This window comes from Emydura macquarii, unplaced genomic scaffold (assembly GCF_026122565.2).
Source record: "Emydura macquarii macquarii isolate MOO-44397 ecotype Brisbane River unplaced genomic scaffold, CSIRO-AGI_Emac_v2 contig_374, whole genome shotgun sequence".
Classification (NCBI taxonomy): Eukaryota; Metazoa; Chordata; order Testudines; family Chelidae; genus Emydura; species Emydura macquarii.
Window position 1 is genome coordinate 9,470,499 of NW_027130511.1, and position 16,890 is coordinate 9,487,388.

The window sequence follows — 16,890 nt, forward strand, 5'->3', positions numbered from 1 at the left end:
CACCTTGCCTTTTTTCATCTGCTTAAGGGCTGCCATTCTACCTTTGCTGTTTGCCAATCTGAGATTTTCTTGCAGTGCAATCCAAACAAGATGATCACTGAAAGAACTGTACCAGAAAAAAAATATGTTCATGAACATAAAACAGTAAATAAGAATCAGCCTTGGAATAATGGAAATGATTGGCAGGGGACTCAGAGTGTCAAGAGCATCTTTTGAAATGTAGAAAAAATGAGACAAATAAGATTCTGCAGCTTCTGACCTTCAGCTGAAGATAAGGCATTTTAACTAAGGAGCAGAGATATGAAAATTAACCAGATACACTCAGCAGCAGATACAGATGGTGCTGAGAAGCTTGATGTAAGATATTTTAGGAATCACTAAGAGAAATTGCAAAACAAATGACTGGATTAAGAGCAAGGCAAAAGTCAGAGGCTTGATATGGAAAAAAAATCAGAAAAGCTAATAATAGTATTGAGCAGGACAACATTTATCTTATGGATAAGACAGCAACTGGTGACTGCACTGATTCATTGATTCATTTTAAGAGGAATAATGACAAAAGGCTATCAAAAGTTCAGGTTTGTTGAAATAAAAGCATATATAACAGTAACATGGATGAGTCTCACTGAAACAGGGAGAAATAAAATAATGATGCAAATAGCTTTCTCCATGCCTTGGATGAATATACCTGCCGAGGATATTGCAGTAAATTGTCTTCATGGTACTTATTCTAAGGACAATTGCATCAAAAAAATGTGTGTAGTTTTTTGTGGGAAAGGTATGACATCCATGTATTCTGGTAAGAAACTGATCTGTTTTTCCTAGGCCTGTGATGAGTTGATGCAGGAAAGAGTATACAGTAACCGCTGTTTCAATTTTCATTCCAAAAACAATGTCAAAGCACCAATTTGGACCCAAACATATAATCCAAGCAGAACTTCCAATGTAGTCAGAGAGTTTTGCCTGCATGAGGACTATAGGACTGAGCCCTTACTATATCAAACAAGACTAACTGCTCTCATTAGGTATACTATAAAAGTTACAACTGAATGTACTTAATGATATTCTGTGACACTCTGCGTACTTGTATCACTTGCTATCCAGAAAAACTACAAGATTCTGATGTGATTTATTAAGTACTGTAAGACCATTCTTCATTTTGGGCAATAAGATAAATAGTTAAGCTGTAATAGGCACTAAGACACTTGATCCCACTCCCAACAAAATCAATGGCAACACTCATATTGATATACATGGGAGCAGCAGGACAATTAGACAGGACTTGGTAAGAGTCTAATGTCCCTTCTGCAGAAAACTCACAGCAGAGGATTCTGGGGAGGAGGAGAAATAGATGGTTTCTACCACCTAACTCACTGTTTGCTCTCAAGATCCATATAACTCTCAGAAGCCCAGGGTCATCTACACTGGAAGCCCTGGTTCTTGGGCACTGGCTGCCAGAAAGTACAGCTTCTGGAACCCCTTCTTTCCCCGGACCTCCCAGCAGGGCTTGGGGGATGAAGCACATCTCCACAGTCCTCCCCCCTCTACCTCCACTCTACTCATAGATCTGCAACCCCATGAAGGGCCTTTGTGGAGTCCAGGACAGAGAAAACAGTGCTATGGAAGCGGCTGACACCTCTCCACCTCACCCCTGCATGGAGGTGTCCCCTATACACATGGACACTGGGAGGGGGACAATCCCTCTCCCCAAGTGCTAGTGTGTGGATTATGAACCTCTCTTAGCCATCACAGCCATGCCTGAAGCCTAGGAGTTCTTTTTAGTGTAAGCCATTTAGTTGAACAATTTAACCCTCATCTCTGTAGCCTGCTTAGTGCAAGGATTTAATCAGTAGATGAATCTTGATACACATAGATGGATCTAGATCTGGAAAATCTTGTACAGTTTAGTCCCTGGGTATACACTATTATTTTTCTTAATTACGTTTCACCATACCTCTAAGCTTTCTAACTTCATATAAATTGTACCATCTATGTTAGCAGGCTATTGAGTTTTAAGGGTTGATTTTATTACTGGCTGCTCTCCACTTTCTTTGAGTTATGTTGGCAACTTCTCCAGACTTCTGTCCCAGTCCATTTCATCTGCTCTCTAAGGGTCACATTTTGACCGGGGATATATATGGATATGTATGTAGTTCTCATTGCCTTCATAGCTGGAAAAGATCAATCTTTTGGGGCATGCAAGCCCCATATACCCATATGAGGCCAGACTATGCAATGAAAAAATCAACCCCATGCACAGGGGGAGCTGAATCTGCTGTGGCTCCAGCAGTAGAGAGGTTGGAGAGTCCAGACCAAATCTGCTAAAAAGAATGGTGGGGATTCTGCTTGTGAGCCAGCAGATGCTGAGGTTTGATATGGGAGAGACTCACTTATAGTGGTCCTGCCAAAGGTGGTGAGGAAGGAGCCTCTTGCCCCAATCCTATAGATGGTAAAGGATTCTACCTGCAATCCTGCAAATAGTGTGGGGGGAGATAGTCCCTAATGGCTGCTGTTGGGAAGGGCTCTATTTGAGAAGTTTGGGTTCCCTCCTGTTCACACCATCACTGTTGTAGCGGCTTTCTCTCATTCACCATTTAAAGAGGAAGAAATCTGAAGCTCAGTGGATTCTGGAATCTCTCTCTAAAGAGAGCTTCCATTTGGAGCTGTCAGTCAGGGGAAGGATCTTATGCTGCTTTATCTCTCATGCTTTTCTGGTGTGATTTCCTGCAGCCTGAGCATAGTAGGAAGCTCCATCCCTCTCAAGGGAGTGCTTCGGGGCAGCGTTGTAAGGCCAAAATCTGCTTCACGCAGCCAGCTACAAAGGGGAACTAAACTTTAGACTAGGGAATGGCTAGCAGGGCTGTGGACCTCAGGAAATTCACAGAACTTCAGTGGTCCTTGCAGTCACTGGGGCAACAATGAGCTGGATAGAACCCTAAGCAAACCCAAAACAGCCTCTGCACCTATTGTGCCGTGGAAACTCATTGGGACACCTGTTCTAAGGAGATATCACTGACGTTCACTTCTCCTCAGTAAAGGCCTTGATACTGTGGGTTCCACTGGGCATGCTCAAAGGAACTGCCAGACATTCTGTGGAAGAGGCATGTGTGCGTGCGTGTGTGTTCCTCTGATGGATGAAATGTCACACCTGCTTCTGCATATGTTTCATTCTGCCCCACAACTTACAGAGCATGAGCATTGCTAACTCAGTTCTAGGAGATTCTTCTTTATCTCATTTGTGGTAGGGTCCTCAATTTTTTGTAGCAGAAAGTCTTGTGTGAGGTTCTGGTAGCATTATGCTGAGCAGAACTTTAAATAAACCACCCCTATGTTTTTATATTTGGCTCTTTCATTACTGTGAATTCAAAACTGAGATCACTCCAGGCAGGGCCATAACTAGGGTGGAGCAAGCGGGGCAGCTACCTAGGGCACAAAGCCACAGAGGCGGAAAAATTATTAAAAAAATAAACGATAGGGGGCACAAATATGCTTGCTTGCCCTTGGTGCTAAAATGCCTAGTTATGTCTCTGACTCCAGGACAGCCATTTATGACAGCTATTGGTCTCTATCACACATCCCTCTAATGCTGATGGAGAGATAGAGGCACACAGCTGAATCAAAGCTCTCTCCCTAGCTGATTTAAGGAATAGCCAATGACAAAAGGGCCAAATATAATGTGAAAACATAGTACTGTGGGATGGGAAACTTGTCAGGAGAGGAGAAGAAGCTCCACAATCCCCATCACTCAAAACCTGAGCTACTAAACCCACCTTTCCATCAAGGAGAGCTATTTCAACCTAGAGTTAGTATCATTTGCCTAAACACTCCACTCCATAGTCAGTTCTGCAGCATGTGGCCAGATTGGTATGCAATTGTTTGATTCATTATGGCCTTTAAAGTTAAGCCAACCTTTCTCCTGGATAGGTCAACCTGCTCCAATTCTAGGATTTGAAATTTTGTTCTGAAAACCACATATAACATCTATGTAATAGGTCTTTGTTTCTTATACAGGTCTAAATGATTCAATGATTTTTTGCTTCCTTACTTCTATGTTACAAAAACCCACATGAACCCTGAAAGATCATGTTTGTTGTTTATATGAGATTCCACAAAGAGGAAACCATAAGTATTGTGTGTGTTTTATCTAAATTCACTCATTAGCTACTGCTAACTCTTGTATGTTATTATGTCTCCAGAGAAAAGGTGAGTGAGTTGGACCAACTTCTGTTGGTGAAAGAGATAAGCTTGTCTCCTTCACCAATAGAAGCTTGTCCAATAAAAAATATTACCTCACCCACCTTGTCTCTCTAATATCCTGGGACCAACATGGCTACTATAATACTGAAAACAATTAAGTACAGAAGACACCCAATATACAAGATAAACATTTATTTTTATGGTTCCATAACTCCTAATATAAGTATTGCACCCAAAATTCAAAATAAATGTTTATTTTTTTACACTGCTGAAAAAAAGCCAATGTATTATAACACCTCTGTTTCCATCCTTAAAGGATCCATCCCAGACTACATTTAAATGTGGACATCCTGACAATTTGAACTATCCAGACTGCACGTATATATATAGCAGCATTCACAAAATTTAACTTAAGGTATGTATTACATAGCTTAATTGGGCTGTAAGCTATTTAACAAAAAGTATGTTGCTTTAAACAAATAAATCTCCTTATTATCCAATAGTCTCTGTGTCCAATGGTAATGATTGGACAGCGACTCTTTATTTGTAGTTTTAAATTTAAAGGTTTGTTTGTTTTTTTTCCCCTTTTTTGACTGGTTTTGATACACAGATATTTTCTGATCTGTTTTAGAGCAGGAATGTCGACGATGTAACTAAATGTATTCTGATCCATAATTTACACCGGAATCAAATCTAGAAAAAGAGTGGATGCTAATACATTCTATGATCAATACAAATCATAGGACCCCCCCCCCCCAAAAAAAAAAAAAAAAAATCCTGGCAATACAGCGTTGCTCTAATAATGTGCAAAGCGGTATCTCCGATGACGGTGATAAAAGAACTTTGTGACATAACTGAATTATCATAATCAAGCAATTACGGAATCCGGAGGTGTTAGGGCCCGATCCTGAGCACCTTCACAGCGATGTTGTTGCGGATGCTCAACGCTTCTCAGGAGCTGCTCAGCACCATCAGGATCGGGACCAGAAGTGACTGTTTTCTAAACAAATGACTTCTTTTATATCGTTTTTTCCCTGCAATACTTCATGAATCTGATAGACCGGATTCTGTGCTCACTGACTGCAATGGCAGCAGAATCGAGCCCTGCGTAGGCGAATAACTTCTCCATGAACCTTCAACTTGCAAAGTTATCTGCTTCATTCAAAACAAAGATCTCGTGAACTCCTACTATTGCTTGGTGGAAATAATTCTTGGGCACCAGAGCTACAAATTCTTTGTGTCATCTACCAGGAAAACATAATCTCCATTGTGGGGTGTCAGAGTGAGAGGGAGAGAGGGAATACAATAAAACAGGTTTGAGATGTTGGAGACTACCCTATTATCGGACAATCTGCAAGTCACCCAACTGGCAAGACAAAAATGAGGGTAGGAGAGGAGGGGGAAATCGAAACACGCGAATTCCCAGGTGACATTTATGTTGATTTCATTCATCAGACTTCATGGCAATTTTCCAGAATTCTCATCTGGGTAATAGTTAATTATCCAATATAAATGACACGTGATTGCCAAAATATTGCTAGTTTTGCAGAATTTCACATATAATTTGTCCCCTTTATTTGACTTGTATATAATTCCTCTTTAATGGGGTGACTCTAGATTGTATGTGTTGTCACTGTCTTCATTTATAGGAACTCATTCCATCTGGATTTGTTGTAATATGGAAATAATAATCCCGTGGGTTGTCAACCGTTCTGCTTAAATACTGTATCTTGCCATCACGCTCCTTTATTTGCATGAGATTGAAATTAAAGGTTAAAAAATCGATTAATTTGAATATCTCAATAGAGATTCATTTTTCAAATGCATGATTGCATTTGAAACGCTCTTTTGCCTGCAGACATCAGAGGAGATAAAGGATTCAATTAAGAACGAAAAAGGGTGCTGTTACGTGTGAGTGGGATCACAGAACCATTTTAGTGTCCATAAACGTCACTTGTACACAAGGGATTCATAAGAAATGTAAAATCTATTTCACTGTATGTTCACTCTAAGGGGAAGAAAATTCTTTTTACAGATTAAGCAGGATAAACAAACAAGCAGAAGTTAAGGGAAGCGACACTCCATTTCGAGGCAGATCATTAGTTAAGGGAAAACTACTTAACTGACAAAATCCGAGGCAAGAAAAGTTCACATGGAAAAGACTAAAAGAAACTGACCCCATAAAGTGTTCTTACCTGTCTAGGCAGGTAAACTGATCCCAAAGGAGAGGAAAGTAAATGCAACCTTATCGCATCTCACCTGTTCGTGAACTCCTCCTGCTGAGCGACTCGGAGTTCAACCCTTAAATCAGAGACAGATTCGAAAATCGGTATGCTCGGAGTCTGAATGTAAAAGACACACTTTTAAAACAAAGAGATTTCAGATGCTGGGCTGGCCTGGGAGGTGTTAAAATGCACGAGACTGTATTTTGCCTAAAAATTGTTATGGTTAACCCTTTCCTCACTGTTTACATATCAATTAATGCTGCAAACTGCCATCGCGGTTTTATTACGTCTAGGGGGTAAACGAGCCTTCCATAAAATTGCATTTTGTCTCGGCACTTACCGGATTCTTCGCGGAATTCAAATGGTCTTTAAATTAATCGAAGTACATTCTGGGAGCGAGACGGGAGGATTCAGGCTTTCACAATGTGTTTGTCTCTGCCGAGTATTTAAAAGAAACACGTGCTACATCCTGCGATCTGGCAATTTAAGGATTTTCGTTGGATTCTTGTTTTATTGCTATTCGTGTGCTTTTTTGTATTAAATGGAAGTAATTGGATTTTACTGTTTCTGCTTGTTCTCTACTGTAGAAAGAGAAGTAAGCTTCTTTTTCCAACAGATAGACACCATCACCTAGTTTAGACCGAACAACTTTAAAGCCCTCCCCCCTATAATACTCTAAAATATGGAAATCCTGTCTAGTGATGACCGATTCCATAGTGCAGATCTGCAGTTAAATTTATATACGGGGAAATGAAACGAAGTCTATACATTAACGTAGATTAAAAATATCCTTAGTGGCATGAAAAATGACAGATGATTGAAACAGCTTTCCGACGGTTTCACATGTTAGCGATCTGCCCTTAAACAGAACTGTTTAATGTCGATCAGAAGATCCCATTTGACTAAAATCCGGTAGCCTCTTCAAATTAAACCTAAAGAGTTACCAGCAGGTCCTGTCCATTTCAAATGCAAACTCTCTCCTAAATTAAGCGGCAAAGTTCTTTTGTTCTAGGAAAAATAATTAAACAGTTTTTTCCTCTTTCTTAAAAAATTCATTCCTAATAATGTAGACTTTTCTTTTTTGTTACTGTGTTTATGAAGAAATGAAACTGTGCAGAGACTGAAATATCCAGTTGAATCACCTTTTCTAATTGGCAAGTTAGTAAGAATGGGAAACGCTAATTTCCCAACTTTATTCTTCAATAAATGAATAATAAATAAATGGGCAAATAGTCCAAAAATACCCGATTTTGTTTTGTTCGTTGTCATTATTTCCCTACCTGAGGCCTCCCTGGAATACCCTGATTCAGAAATATCGCACAAACTGGCTTCAAAAATTGTGTTTTCTTTACAATAAGTAGGATACGTCATGAGAGAACCAGTGTTGTATTGACTCGCTTATAATAACAGCTTCCATTTACTTCATTATTTTTTCTCATTTTAATATGTTACTTCTTCCTAATCTGCAACACCCTCTGATTTCTGATGCAGAGAGAAATCACTGCAAGGGATGGAGACTCTGACTCCGTTTAGACAATTGGAAGCACAACCCCTCCCCGTTCTGTATTACTCTGCAAAACAAATTATCTTTGAAGAAAATGATTCCACTGATTAGTTATAAATCGGCACAATCAGCACGATTGCAATAAGAGGAAAGGAACCCTATCACTTGAACCAGGGGTATATTATTATAGCCTAGCAAACACACTTCGGCAACTAGACTAATCCCAAGAGGTTTTATCTGGAGTCACCCACTCACATCTTAAGAGGCGTCTCCTTTTCTTCCTGCTTAGAGTAACTTTTAACGTATGGCAAAATGACTCCTATATCATCAGACATGTAATTACATAGAGTTTCATCAGTTAGCTGGGTAGAGCGATCGATTGAAATGTACTCCTTTTAAATTCCCACAATAGATAACCGCCCTGATCCTCAAGGTTAGATCCACCGCTAAACTCAGAAAGTAGATTGGAAGCCAGTCTCTCAAACAGGAGGCTGCAGTGCAGTAAAGAGGAGTGGGGATTGCGGGAATCTCCAGTAGCGGCTGATTCTTTGCCCCAGGCAGCCTGATTTGTATAAGTAAGTGAAAAGTGTTGTAAGAAGATTATAAACTGCAGTTACACATACGGTATTATACACAGTAGCAGTGTTTAAAACAGGTATGTGAGTTTGACACACCAACTGGACAACAGGAGGCGCTGTGACTTTGTACAATCAAACAACTCTCCTGAACACCTATAGTTCCAGTGAAACAAAATTTTCTTACAATTACCTTTCAGCCCAGGAAACCTAATATATAAAAAGGGGCTGATTCTTCAAATAGTTGGGTGTCTTGATATCATTGCTTATGATTTTTGATGGACAGAGTGCAATTTTAAACAGGTTTACTTTTGAGCCAACTGATATTTATTTGTTACTCTTTGCCTTGTGAAGTTTCTGTATAATTTTGCAAGTGTATTTAACAAACATGTGGCTTGTGCAGTCATCTTCTTTTCGTAGATTTTAACTGATCTCATTTGGGAGCTAACATATTAGGCAGATGTTCACTAGAATTAAATTGCTATGGAAAACAGGATACTTTTGCTTATCTCACACAAACGAAGTATAATTTGTAGTACAGTCACTTGAAAAAGAAGGGACTTTTTGCTACTGGAAACCCCACCACAGGTTCCCAGTGCATTTGTGTACTTGTATGTTATCCAAACAAAACAAAAAATACTGAAATAAAAAAATGACTCCAAAAAGTACTAATTCATATGATTAGATAGATAGATAGATAGATTATTTAACGATATTGTCTCTTAATATGTTCCATGTGGATTTTGTTTCATCCTAAATCTTGTATTTACAGTGTGACCATTTTAAAAAGCTGATTGTAATCCAATGCTTTTGTCTTTTCTATTTCTTTAACTGCACGTTTTCATCCCTTATTCTCGCCTGCTGATTTCAGAGTGTTTGTTTCAAGGATTTAACTTAATTCTGTTGCCAGATTTAAAGGGGGAAAAAGGAAGAAAAAGAACAAAGAAAGGGATAACAAAGAACGCGTTTACTAGACAAGTTAAAACATATTTCTCAAAGCTGAGACATTATATATTAGACTACATATATATCTGAATGCTAATTTATTCTCTGGTATATTAATGAGAAACTTCTTTAATTGTTTTTGTAACGCAGGCGAATTTAGCACAGTATTAGGTAAAAAATTCAAGGAGAGTTAAATGTGGAAGCAAATAAAAACTATATGTCCTGCCTGATAAACAGCTGGTACAGAAATTCAGATCACTTATGATTAGCATATAATCGATTTTCAAGCGCCCAGGAAATGTAAAGTGGTTTACTCCCGGGCCCCCTGTCTTCTCCCGAAAGCTTTTTACTACGAAGTAATACAAGTCCTGCCATCGGGGCAAACATAAAGGATGTTGCTAAGAAACCCAAAGAGAAGAGTCTGTGATCTTGACGTCAGATCAAAGAATCACAAAAGATAGAAATTGAATATGATATCTTAGTTCACCCAGTTCACGCCCCCCCCCCCTCAGCAAGGGCTGGATGGAGCGTTCAAGTGCTTTGTCCAGTGTCTTTTTGTTTGCTGTTATTGCCCTTTTTTCACTTTTCAGCCAATTCAGACCATTTTCAGCCACCCCCATTTCTTGTGAGAAATCAGAATAATGCACAATTCAAGTTACTAATCAGGCATCCGCTACTTGTTATTTTCACTGTTACTGGGTGACTATTTCCAAGCAAGCTTCTGGGCTGAATGCTTTCTACAACAAAGATGTAAAATGGTTTCAGTGACTCACCTGATGTTTGTCAAATATAGGTTAATGTCAGTGGATCCGCATTCAAGCCGACGTTCGTGTTTATTGGGTTGCTTAGCGTCATACCTCACCGCTGTGACTCACATGGCATGGTTTCTAAACGTATGACATAGCAAAAAAGAAGGAGAAGAATAAAATATACAGCTACATAGAAACCTTGTAGGAAGGACTGGATTTAGCCCATGAACATGTCAACAGAATTTTGGAAACATATGGCAGAGAATTTTTATTGCAATTGGAAGCACCAAAGTTATTTTCCTTGGCGAGTCTGGAGGGAGTGTGTGGAAAGTATTGTATGATCATAAGTCTAGTTCTCATTTCTTGGGTGTATGTTGGCTGCAGTGCTCAGTACTTTGAAATATATGCCGGTCTCCAAGTTAAAGGAGCATCTACTGTACTTTAGTAAACACAGCCCCCTAATCTCAGGATTTGGAGGCTGGATGGCCTTTTGTATTCTATTCAAACAGCGGGGGCTGTCCTTCCTTATCTATTTCATGTAATTTCCAACGATCCCTGATAGCATTTCTACTGGCCATTTGAAAGGAGGGTATTTTCCTTTCCTACTCTTCCTGCCTCCCTCCCCCCATCCCTCCTCCCAGCTCTGTCTCTCCTTCTTTCCCCGTAGCTTAAACCAATTACACTGCTTTGCAAATAAAGTAACGCCCCGGGGGAGTTGCAAGCGAAGGGAACTGCCTTGTTTGCAGGTGCATCTCCGGCTTTGTAGGTGCGAACGTCTTTGTGCGGCGGACAAATGGGGAGAGGAGGAGGAGGAGGTGGGCACTTCTGCGACGTAAGATCCACATCAGCTCAACTCCACTCACATCCCAGCCGGCACTTCCTCACTTTCTCAAGTGTCTCGCCCCACACCACTCCCTGCCTCCTTTTTGGCTTATTGTAGACCAGAACTCAACCCCCGCGGCCCCCAAAGAGTTGGCTTCCTGCTCGAGTGGGGCTGTCACGATCCCTTTCCTGCTGCCTGGCGCTTGCAGAAAAGGCTGGATGGTTACACCGGGCGGGTTGGCTCCATGATGTTAGGCACTGTGAAAATGGAAGGGCATGAAACTAGCGACTGGAGCAGCTACTACACCGACACTCAGGAGGTGAGTGAAGCAAAAGAGCTCGCTCGTTTGCTGCCCCTGAACCTCTGTAGCTGGCAGGGGGAGGAGGAGGGAGGGCTGAGGGGCTCTGGGCGGAGGGGAACAATATGGGGAAGCGGTCTGCACTCTAGATCCTGCCAGTGCAAACGTGCCTTTTCCAAACCTGAAGCCAGCCAAGCAATAAAGAAACCGCCACGATTTCCAGTAGCCCCGTGGCGTTTTCCGTGATAATGGGGTTGCTGCGTGCGCCTGGATTGTGTGGGAGTGAGGGGGGGGGGGGGAGTTCTCGGTCTCGTTTAAGAGGCGTCATTTGTACTTTTGCACGCACAAAAGCGCCCCGTAAACTCTTGGCTCGCTGCATAAGACTGTGCCTGAACTCTTAGCGCCCTCAGCCCCGGACTCTCCAGGTGGTGCAGTGTGAGAGAGGGCCACGAGCTGCAATAACCCTGGAAAAATACTAGCGCCTTCCGTGGACGGCCTGGTATTTTAAGGCCTTCTTTGCCCACGGTTTTTAACGGCCTCACCTGTTAATGCTGGTGGTTTACAGGGCAAAAATAATCATTCGTTTGTACTTTGCAAGATTATTTCTGAAACGCGAGAGCGCTTCTGCCTGGGAACGGAGGGTGGCGCTGCTGAGAGCCGGATCGGGCTGGCACCGGGGAGCCTGTCTCTCTCCATTCCCCTTGCATGGCCATGTTATTCTTATTTTACAATATGCTCAGAAGGAACAGAAAGAAAAGATCAAACATAAACAAATGAACAATGACAGAGGGCAAATAAAACACCATTATGGCGTGAATTACCTCCCCTTGGAATAGGAATGAAAACACAGCAGCGATTTGCGGATAGATGTTTGCATATTTGTGGATGTGGCCGGCCCGTATAGCTTTAAAATGGGAATATTTGCGAGAAACAACACACTTAGCATTAGAAAAGTAACAGAAAGAAGAATATATAAAGTCATGCACAGATTAATACATAAAAAGGAGACACTTCACAGTAGAACTGTAAATGTGGAGGGCTAAAATGCGGGATATATATACACTGAATATTTGCGCACACATATGTGTGTGTATATGTGTTCTCATGCACTGGTTTCTAATGTTGAAGAGGAAAATAATGGTCATATTAAATATTTAGCTTTTCTGTATTTAATATTCACTACCATAAAGTTATGGGGCCTTCCAGTTTACTATTTTAGCGGCAATAGCTTCGCCTTATTTGCTACTATACTAAATTCATCGTACACATTTTTTATAAAGGAAGCTTATTCGTGTTTTTAAACTGTTCTATGAAATAAGTATTATTTCAGTATAAATTGAAATCAGGCTTGTAAGAGAGAAACAGCACGAAAGTTTATGATAACTAGCTGCAAATAACAGAGTACATCAACAATAATTAAACAGCTTTTACTTAACAGATTTGCATTTGTTCACTTTAAATTGTAAATGAATGAAAAAGGCCTTGACCCCATTTCTATTAAATCAGATGCAGTACAGGTATATATACCTATAATAATTTTGCTGACAGATTTTATTACAGTTCTGAAATGTGTCAGAGTCGTAATTATATCGCACATTAAAAGATTATAGAAAATCATAAGTAAGGAAACAATATAGAATTTCGAGTATTTATACTTTGGGAAGTGGTTTTTAATGTAAGTTAAATAATATGACATATTAGATATAAACCAAATAACGGTACATGAGTTGCCTTTCAGAAATGTATAAATAAAACAATATGGTCTGATCACGAACTGCTGAATTTCATGTAATAATATATTATTAAAGCTTATTTACCAAAAAATATTCAAATACATGGCAGTCAGATGTCTGATGATTCTTTGTGGCAAAACCTAGGCAGTTTAATTCAGCCTTGTCTAAAATTTAATCGGACAATCTACAAGTTTGTTCCAGTAATTTTCGTTAGTTGTATTAGGTTTTATCCGCTAATCAAAACACTAATAATACGGGGAAATTTTCAGAGCAAAATCTAGCCTGTTTTAGCCGGTTGCTTTCCCATTTTTATAGGTATGGTGTGTGACTTTCATGAAAAGGTGTGGTTGTACTTTTAGCGTAACTTTGTAATATAACTGTAAACTGTATCAGCCGTTGGGGATACAAATACAAATACTTTTTTCCAAATAAGCACTGAGTGAAAATATTTAGCCTTCCCACTCCACTAAAAAGCCTTCTTCATGAAACCGCTGAAAATCAAAATAGCATATTTTCAGGGTTATAGTAAGGACGTGATACAATATTAAAGGCAAAAAGCTATTCACGTTGGCTGGACGTTTGCAAGACAGGTCAGCTAATACACATGTTATTATGTTTTTATGTAAATAGGGCAGGGGTATAGGAGCAAATCGGTTTAAATAAAGCCAATCTTGGCTTGCCCCGGACGGTCAGAGATCGCCTCCAGAACCACCGGAGTTTAATTTGCCATCGAGGGTGGTGAATGCCTTTTAGCTCCGGAGTATCTGTCCCAGTGGGAAAAAAATCCCCCTGTGCTCTCCTGGGGTTCGGCGGGTTATTGCTGCGTGTGTAAGGCAGGGAGACGTTTCTCCGGCCCCTGGTGTAATAAAACTCGGAGGGGAGATTCGCTTCTTTACTGGGGGTTCGAGTCCTGCCTTCCCTTCTGCTCACCTCCTCTCTAATCTCGTCTCCCCGCTGCAGGCCTACTCTTCGGTTCCCGTCAGCAACATGAACTCGGGCCTGGGCTCCATGAACACCATGAACACCTACATGACCATGAACCCCATGACCACCAGCGGCAACATGACCTCCGGTTCCTTCAACATGTCCTACGCCAACCCAGGGCTCGGGGCAGGCCTGAGCCCGGGCGCCATGGCCGGCATGCCCGCGGGCTCCACCGGGGCCATGAACAGCATGGCGGCGGGGGTGACGGCCATGGGGACGGCGCTGAGCCCCACTAGCATGAACGCCATGTCGGCTCAGCAAGCCTCCATGAACGGGCTGAGCCCTTACGCCAGCATGAACCCCTGCATGAGCCCCATGGCCTACGCGCAGTCCAACCTCAGCCGGAGCCGGGACACCAAGACCTTCAAGCGAAGCTACCCCCACGCCAAGCCGCCCTACTCCTACATTTCCCTCATCACCATGGCCATCCAGCAGGCGCCCAGCAAGATGCTGACGCTGAGCGAAATCTACCAGTGGATCATGGACCTCTTCCCCTACTACCGGCAGAACCAGCAGCGCTGGCAGAACTCCATCCGGCACTCGCTCTCCTTCAACGACTGCTTCGTCAAGGTGGCGCGCTCGCCCGACAAGCCCGGGAAAGGCTCCTACTGGACCCTGCACCCGGACTCGGGCAACATGTTCGAGAACGGCTGCTACCTCCGCCGGCAGAAGCGGTTCAAATGCGAGAAGCAGGCGAACAGCGGCAAGGCCGCCCCGGAGGGCAGGAAAGACCACTCCGGCGCCTCCAACTCCAGCTCCAACTCCCCTTTGCACCGAGGCCACCATAAATCCGCCCAGCTGGACACCGCGACCTCCATTTCCAATCCCAACCCTTCCACCAGCCCCCCGACTATGGACCACAACGGAGCCAGTCCGGAGCTTAAGACCTCGGCTTCTGCTGCGGCCGCCTCCACCATTAGCTCGGTCCCGGCCTTGGCGCCTATCCCCCACCCGCCGCACTCCCTCGCCCACGAGTCCCAGCTCCACCTGAAAGGAGATCCCCACTATTCCTTCAACCACCCCTTTTCTATCAACAACCTCATGTCCTCCTCGGAACAGCAGCACAAGCTGGACTTTAAAGCCTACGAGCAGGCGCTGCAATATTCCTCTTACGGGGCGGGCATCCCAGGCGGCCTGCCACTGAACAGCGCCTCCATGGGCGGTAGGAGTAGTATCGAGCCCTCGGCCCTGGAGCCTTCCTACTATCAAGGTGTGTATTCCAGACCCGTGCTAAACACTTCTTAGCTCGGCTCCGTCGCAACCCCGGCTGGCGCTTCGGAGTCTCTCCCTCTAGCTCCGTAACACACGGTCACGTTTCCGCACGCTCCGTGCCAAGGACTGTTACTTTATTATTGTATTCCAGCGCGTTGTTGTGTGTTGTTATAAAACAGGACCTCCTGCAAAGTTGAGCGAACCCCCTCCTCCCCCCATTGTACATACTGCCCGCCCCCAGCTCCCTCCCCCCCTCCAAAGATGGCTGTAGTCCTTGCAGGGCGTTATTCAAAAGAGAAAGGGAAGGAGAAAAGGCTGTTGAAGCTTGTAAACTATTTGTTTGTGCTTTCCATCCCTTCCCCCCACCCCCTTCTGTGCTCTATAATCTCATGCAAGTTTACAGGTATGTGGCAATACTTTAACAAAACGGAGATGAAGAAGCAAGCAAGTAGACATTTAAGGTTGTGTTGTTGTTTATTTTAATTAAGAAGGTTTGAAGGACGATACTGCTGTGAAGTAGCAAAACACTAATCTCTAAGCAACACGAAAACGATTCACTTTCTCAGATCATCCTTTTGATACTTGCAGAATAAGCTTCGGTCAGTAGAACACGCATGCACAGATGCTGTGGGCCGGATCCTGCACGCCCATTGATGGCAATGGGAGTTTTGGAGCGCAGAATTTGGCCCAGATATTTCCAAGCGTTACCTGTTTTGGGATTTAATATACAGTTACAGAGGTCACAGTCAGTTGGATTTTTTTTTCCCCTCCAAACTGTTACTGAAGATTCTCACTCATCAGGAGCTCTCTTCAACATGTGGATGACATGATGATTATTTAATTTGAGTCTCTTCATTGTGTACAAACTAAACCTATATATGTATAACGATGTTATTTTTTCCAGAAAATATTGAATATAAACCCAACACAAGGAAAGAGGAGAGAGCTCTCTCTCCTTCTTATATCTGTTTCAGAATTACACACCCAGAATTTGTTGTGGCCGTTTAATTATTGCCATTGTTAGCTTGTTTCATCCAGTGTTAATGCACTTTCCACAGTTTTACACGGTGTTAGCTAGACAGACGGGTCTTATTATTATTCCTGTTCGCTTTCTCAATGTTCTTAATTTATTGCATGGTTTATATTTTCTTTCTTTACAGCTGAAATTGCTTTAAATAACAGTAAAAAAAATTACACATGAATTTTTTTTAAATAAATTGTTAATTTTATAAATGTGATTGTATTTGACAAATATTTTGATTTGAAATGATAACTGAGAATTTAAGCCGTGAAGTATGTTTTTTTGATCATTTGCAGTTAAGGACTTTAAATAAATCAAATGATAACAATGAACGATTTCTGCTATTTTCTTTCAATTGCATACGAATGAAGGATAGACTAGACATATAAAATATAAAAATAAAGGGTGGGTATGAAGGAATAATAATTTTAAAGGAAAGACTGTATATTAAATAAATAAATTCTATCGTGAACTATAATGGGGATGCTGGCGTTAATAAGGACAGCGGTATCTGCTTTATGATAGATAGATAGATAATGTATGTACCACAGTCTCTATACAAGTAAACATATTCATGCATAAACATCTACATCAAATTTAAAATTCATACACTGTGAAATACTG

The 16,890-nt window shown here is 41.8% G+C and overlaps 1 protein-coding gene across 1 annotated transcript; it reads left to right on the plus strand.

The window, feature by feature from the left end:
* The first annotated feature begins 10,971 nt into the window (after window positions 1-10,971).
* On the plus strand, window positions 10,972-16,566 carry FOXA1 (forkhead box A1). Its single transcript, XM_067533865.1, has 2 exons — window positions 10,972-11,337; window positions 14,010-16,566. Exons 1-2 carry the CDS (start codon window positions 11,263-11,265, stop codon window positions 15,276-15,278), a joined length of 1,344 nt encoding a protein of 447 aa, XP_067389966.1. The 5' UTR covers window positions 10,972-11,262; the 3' UTR covers window positions 15,279-16,566.
* The last annotated feature ends 324 nt before the right edge of the window (window positions 16,567-16,890 follow it).

What these genes read in the sequence shown, in the direction of transcription:
- FOXA1 (XM_067533865.1), top strand. Translation starts at nt 11,263, where the DNA reads ATGATGTTAGGCACTGTGAAAATGGAAGGGCATGAAACTAGCGACTGG. An exon ending in ACTACACCGACACTCAGGAG is followed by an intron (nt 11,338 to 14,009) that starts GTGAGTGAAGCA and finishes TCCCCGCTGCAG; the next exon opens with GCCTACTCTTCGGTTCCCGT.